Source organism: Corvus brachyrhynchos, unplaced genomic scaffold (assembly GCF_000691975.1).
Source record: "Corvus brachyrhynchos isolate BGI_N302 unplaced genomic scaffold, ASM69197v1 scaffold46, whole genome shotgun sequence".
Taxonomy (NCBI): domain Eukaryota; kingdom Metazoa; phylum Chordata; class Aves; order Passeriformes; family Corvidae; genus Corvus; species Corvus brachyrhynchos.
Genome location: NW_008238838.1, coordinates 1,656,587 through 1,662,900, shown reverse-complemented (window position 1 = coordinate 1,662,900; position 6,314 = coordinate 1,656,587). Strand labels below are relative to the sequence as shown.

The 6,314-nt window shown below is 55.4% G+C and overlaps 2 protein-coding genes across 2 annotated transcripts; one reads left to right on the top strand and one right to left on the bottom strand.

The window, feature by feature from the left end:
• Positions 1-208: 208 nt before the first annotated feature.
• PUS3 (pseudouridylate synthase 3) lies at positions 209-3,643 on the bottom strand. Its single transcript, XM_008636972.2, is given in 5 exon segments — positions 209-608; positions 1,120-1,310; positions 1,637-1,727; positions 1,730-2,183; positions 3,234-3,643. Coding segments are annotated over 5 exon segments (1,404 nt in total). The 5' UTR covers positions 3,621-3,643; the 3' UTR covers positions 209-327.
• An 18-nt stretch (positions 3,644-3,661) lies between these two features.
• On the top strand, positions 3,662-5,534 carry HYLS1 (HYLS1, centriolar and ciliogenesis associated). The gene has a single exon (XM_017738427.1). The coding sequence runs from the start codon at positions 4,615-4,617 to the stop codon at positions 5,377-5,379; it is 765 nt and encodes a 254-aa protein (XP_017593916.1). The 5' UTR covers positions 3,662-4,614; the 3' UTR covers positions 5,380-5,534.
• Positions 5,535-6,314: the final 780 nt, after the last annotated feature.

The window sequence follows — 6,314 nt, the reverse complement described above, 5'->3', positions numbered from 1 at the left end:
GGCGTGGGGGGGTGTGTAAACGGCGGCGGCGGTTGAGGGGCACAACGGAGCAGCGGGAGCGGCGCGGCCGGGCCTGGCCTGAGGTACCGGGGAGCGGGGGAAGGGGGGTCCCAGCCCAGTATAGCCTCAGCCACCCCCCCAGTGCTGCCTCACTGCGCGCTGAGGGCGCTGAGCCCCCTCCCATTCCCCCCAGAACACAACACCGTTATACCGGATTTCTTGAGATTTATAAAAAATAGCACTGAAAAAAAGCTTTTTTTTTTTTTTCAATAACAGTAATACAAAAAAAGGGTGAAGCGTCAGCTGCCCCCATGCCGAGGTGCCCCGTCACTCGGTGTCCGTACAGATCCTCTTGGGCAGCTGCTCGGGGGCTCCGCTGCTGCCCCGCTTGCCCTCGGGGGGCTCCCCGGCCCAATCCCCCGGCCCCTGGGGCGGGTCGATGCGGCCCCTTCGCACGAAGTGCTCGATCCGGGCCTCCAGCCCCTCGCATCTGGGCCGGGCCAGCAGGGGCTTGTAGGTGCGGGCTTGGACCCCTTCCACGAAGCCGCTGATCTGGCTGTGGAGGGGGGGCTGCAGTTCTCCCCAGGGTACCAGGCTGCTCCCTGGACCTGTGACAGCATGGAAAAAAACAGTTTAATTACCCCTTCCTTATTTTCTTTTTTTTAATCAGTTAATCCCCTGTAATTCACAGAGTCCCATAATGGTTGTGTTGGAACGGACCTTAAAGCTTATCTCGTTCCACCCCCTGCCATGGGCAGGAACACCTTCCACTATCCCAGGTGGCTCCAAGCCCTGTCCAGCCTGGCTTTCAACACTTCAGGGGTGGGCGCAGCAGCATGTGGAGCCAAGTCTTCCTACACCTCTGGGAAATAAATCCAGGGTCTCCTACAGATGACGGTGGCTTCAGTCAGGCAATCCTGCCATGGCAGAGCTGCGAGTGCCTCTGAGGACCCGAGCAGATCCCATGGATTCCATTAATAAAACAGGGAAGCCACTGCTGCTCTGGGCACCCTGTGCCAGGGCCTCCCCACCCTCACAGGGAAGAATTATTCCCAATATCCCAACTAACCCTGCCCGGTCAGTGTGCATTCCAAGGTATTTCCCCCAGACTCCCTCTACCTTTTCTGGTGCCCATGGGAGCAGCATCCAGCCCTGCCAACATGTCCCGGAGCACGTGGGTTTTGACGGCGTGGCTGGCCCAGAGCTGCTGCAAGTGTGTCACGTTGAAGCCCTGCACCTCTGGGTCATAGAGCCACTGCAGGTCTGGGAACTCGCAGTCGTACAGGACCAGGGGGAACTCAACCGCCATGCTGGGGACAAGGACAGGAGGTGGAACCTCAAAAAGGCTCAAGAACAATGGATCTGCCAAAACCAGCCCTGACCTTCACAGAATTTACTTTCTGAATAAAAAGTGACTTAATTTTCACCATATACCAAGGACTACAGCTATCAAAGCTTTGCTCAAGAGCAAGAAAACAGAGATCCTTGTGGATACATTCCAGTGAGGCCACTGGCAGCCTGTTCCCACGCGTTAGACTGCTTCACGTGCTGGCAGGGACACGGCCTGCCATCGGCACTCCAGGCACAGCTGTTGCACTGAAGAGCAGCCCATTGGGTTTTCCAGACCAGTCCCTACCTGTACTGCGGTTTCTGGGGGTTCTTCTCCACGTTCAGCAGCTCGTCAATGACTTCCGGGCTCTCCATGCCCGGGCCAATGAGGAAGAGCACATCAGGCAGCGGACTTGTTGTTACAGCAATGCCTGTCCCGTCACCTCGAACTGGCACAGCCGGAAGGGATCCCATGGCCCGGCTTCTCCTCCCCTGTCCACCCATGTCACTCTGGCGTTGAGGATCGTCCTCTGGAAGTTGAGCACCCCGTTGGCCACGTCCATCTTGCAGAGGTTGCGGAAGTCGTGGGTGCCCACGTAGCGCTGGGCCGCGGTGTCCATGAGGGCCACGTCCAGCTGGGCGCAGGGGAAGAAGTACCGGTAGGTCCGGCTCAGGCAGCTGAAGCGGGCGCTGAACTCTGGCTCCACGGGGGCCCAGGCCAGCACCCGGATGTCAGGTGGCAGCACCCTGTTCAGGATGTGGGTGTAGCGGAGCTCCTCCTGCTGCCCCTCACCCGTGTGGCCGTTGAGCTGCTGCCCCTCCGGCAGGCTGGAGCGGAGATCCAGGGAGATCACCTGCAGAAATGAGGAAAGCCAGGATTAGAGCGCGGATGGATGGGCGCAGCAGCATGCTGAGCCAAGTCTTCCTACACCTCTGGGAAATAAATCCAGGATCTCCTACAGATGAAGGTGGCTTCAGTCAGGCAACCCTGCCATGGCAGAGCTGCGAGTGCCTCTGAGGACCCGAGCAGATGCCATGGATTCCATTAATAAAACAGGGAAAGTTGCAGGCTGCCTACGTAGCACGGTCTCAGAATGGCTTCAGCTTTAGTCACTGGGTTATAATGTGCTTTTTTTTTTTCCAAGCTGGAGGTGATGACTTGAAGGCAGTAACAGCCTGGCTGACTGGGAAGCCTGGTGTGGGAACAAGTTCATTCCCACCGTGGGTGCTGTGTGCTGAAGTGGCGCAAGAGAAGGCACCAAATGCCCTGATTCCATGTAGCTCATCCTATGAAGGAGAGCAGAGCAGCCATTTGAAGCTAAACCTTTGCCAGCTTTGCTTTCTATGCTGGGATGGGAGGAAGGAGACCCAGCCCTATGGTGAAGCCGCCAGGGTTGCGCTCTCCCCAATGTCTCAGGCAGCCGGATGGCTCCATGCCCACTGAGCAGGCCAGCCTGCTTCCCTCCCTCCAGCTCCCACTCCCACACTCCCTTCCGCTGGCTGCAGCTCCCCTCAGACCCTTCTGTGCAGGAATTCAGCTGCCTGATGCTGCAGAAAGTGAGCCAGTTCCTGGGGATTTGGGGTTTTTGTAGGGCTGGCAAGCTGAATCAGCTGAGAGGGCCCTGCAAAGGGCAGGGCATCACCAAGCTATTGGAGAATCTGCAGCCTAAAACACATTTATATAAACAGGGTCCTGGAAAACAACTTCAACTGATATGGGGGGAAAATGGCACTAAAAAGGCTTCAAATGTCTGAAATCACCATTCCACATGCAGGAAGCCATTGCCAGGTTCAGTTCCAGGGTTAGGAGCTGATGGCTTTTAAAGAGCAAATTCAAGCTGTGATCCCATCAGATCTCCATCCCACCCAGGAAAACCCACAGGAACTCCCATGGAGATGCTGACCTGCCCGAAGGCACTGACACCCTTGTCCGTGCGCCCGCAGCGGTGGTAGTTGGATGTCTGTCTGTCGTCCACCAGCCGCGTCTTCTTCAGGGCTTCAAAGAGCTTCTCCTCGATGGTGTTGGGGGTGTTCTCCTGGCTGGCAAAGCCCTGGTAGCCCCAGCCCAGGTAGGCGATGCGCAGTGCCACGTGTCTGCGGCTGTGGGCGCTGAAATCAAAGGGCCGTTGTTGGCGTTTCCTGGCTTTCCCAGGGGCTGGAGGAGCCTCTCTCCTCCCAGCACCCTCCTTCTCCTCCCGGAGCTTCTCCTGCAGCCGCTTCACCTCCACTTCCAGCTCCTGCACCCTCCTCAGGAGCTGCTCATGGTCAGTAGCTGAGCTCTCCTCAGCCATAGCTGCCACCTTGGAGTGTCAGTTTGTTGCTGGTGGATCCTTAGGGTCTGCAGGGAAAGAAAAAATTACGCATTTGCATTTTTATGTGGTTTTTATTAGATCTCTAGGCTTGTTCTGCAAAATAACTGTTACCAACAGAGACAGTATATATATATATTGTTTGAGCCCCTTAGTGTTCCCAGGGGAGCACAGACAGGGCCACTGGGGCTTAGCTCGGGCAGCTTCATCTCACTCAGATCTCTTTTTTTGGACTCTTCAATCACTCCTCTTCCCCCAGCTGATGGGATCTGCTCCGTCAGCAGCAGCACGTTCCCGGCGAGCCATCACGGAGCCCTTCTCACTTTCACACCTGCATCCCCGCTGCAGACAGCGTGCTGATGGCTGCCACTCATCCCACCCTACCATCTGCTCCCACTGTTCCCAGTGGCACCGGCAACACTTGTGGCTTTTCAAATCCCCCTAAAGAGATCCTAAACCTGTGCTGAGAGTGGAATCCGTGTCTGGATCCCTTTTTGTCACAGGCCTGGAGGTTTACTATCACCAGACTCATAAATGAGCATCTAAACACATTGCACTGAGCCCTTCCCTCCTCTGGAAGTAAAACACCCTCTTGGATGTCTCTTGATTAAATTATGACTAGATATTGTGGGTCTAGAAGCAGAGGTACAAGGAAAAACCATTAAATCTCTTGCCCAGTGTGTGGAACCTGCCCTGTGTTTTTTCTATCAGGACTTCATTTATCATATAATTAATTCTAGTGTACTTTTCCGGCAGGAATTTAGGGGTTGTGTTTGTGTGACTGTAGGGAAGAGCCTTCTGCTGGCAGCAGGAGGTTTAGCAGTGCACTGAGGACACCCCCAACCTAAATCGACACCCCTGAAACCAAAAACTTGAGTCTCAGAGCCCTTTTGACATCTTTAGCCAGCCTGAATGTGCTGCAATAAATTAACCCTGGTTTCTTTTTCTGCAGAATCCATCCAGTTTGGTGGGAATCATGGAGAATGTGCTAGGAGCAGAGGGTGAGGAGCAGCTGGCAGACGATCTGAGCCAGCTGAGCACCTGGCAGGGAGGCAGCGAGGGGCCCTCACGTTCCCATGATGATCCCTATGCCCAGGCATCCATCGTTATTGGCGCCCTTCCTGGGGATGAGAGGGAAACCAGGAGGCTGGTGATGAAGAGGAAGGTGCTGAGACACAGACCCGATGGAAGCGTGGAGGTCTCCGATGAGTCACCGACGAACATCGAGCCAGATAACAATGCTGAGTCATCGAGCCCGCTGCATTCCAGGACTTTTTTCGATGACACCATCTCCGAAGGGGAGCTAGAGACTAGCAGTGGCTGCTTGGAGGAGTACCTGCACTATGATGATGATTGCTGGCTCCTTGAGGACAGACCCTGCTCTCTCCTCAGGGATTTTGGAAGCGACACTATATCCGAGCACCCCATTCCAGGGGGATCACCCACATCCTACATTATTGCACAGGTTGATAAAATGAAGAGAACTGACCCAGCGGCCAAACTTAGACAATATAAAAAAGACTGGGAGAGATTCAGCTTTCCCGGGGAGGATTCCCATCAGGAGCTGCGCTGGGCCGTGCGGAGGCGGATGCTCCAGCCAGGGCCGCCGCCCCGGCCACAGAGGCGCATGGTCCCCAACAAGTACGTGGTGCCCACGCTGAAGAAGCGCGAGTCCCTGCGCTTCAACGTGCGCCGGGACCTGGCCCGCTGCCTCATCCCCCGCCGGTACACCTCCTCCTAGAGCCCCAGCCCTGCTGCTTTCTCCTCCTCAACATCCTCCATAGTCTGGAAAATCCCCCCGTGCGCTTCAGGCAGGTTAAGTTTTGCTGTGGAGGAGGTTTTCTTTACAACATCTCGGCGATATCTTTTTTCTTAATAAAGCATCTGTAAAAGTTTCTTATTGTTCTGTGGGTTCATTAGAAACACTGCAGGCAACATCCATTATTCCAGACTTAACTCTGCATCACCTAACTTTGCTCCCTTTGCCTTATTTTACTTCATCTTTAAAATAGAGGAGCTTTAGGATGGAAGCAAGGTATTATTAGCACTAGAAGTACTGTTATTACTATTATTAGCATTAATTTTTTCCCAGATACGGGAGTGGACTGAAAAGGCTGCAGTTCTGGTGCAGGAAAGGGTCCCCAAAAGCTCAGTGGGGTGGCTGGAAAAGGGGGTGAGATGATGGGAAGCGTGTGACAGCTGCAGCCTGGAGTCCTGTGTCCAGCTTCCCCTGAACATGATCCCAGATGGGGGACACACAAGCTTGAGGACCCGGCTGTCACCCCACATTGCAGGGGTTCTGGCATCCCAGGGACCTTCCAGGCTCTCCAGCACCCTGTGGATCCCCATCCATCTGTGAAGGGGTCTTTGCCCCCAGAACCCTTGAAACCCTCTCCAAACCCTATGGGGTACAGCACCCCAACCCTACAGTTTCCCTGCTCCTTCAACACCCAAGGGCCCCTTCCCTCCCCTCTCAAACCCTGCCGGGGTCCCTGTCTGCAGCAGGGGCCTCTCCCTCCTCCATGGTCCTGTCCCCAGCTCCCCAGGGCTTCCCAACGCCCTATGCGGCAGGCTCTGTCTCCCAGGAACCTCCCAAAACCTCATGGGGACGAGTGTTGGCACCCTATGGAGTCCCTGTGTGCAGCAGGGGACCCTCCCCGCCCTTATGAGGTGCCT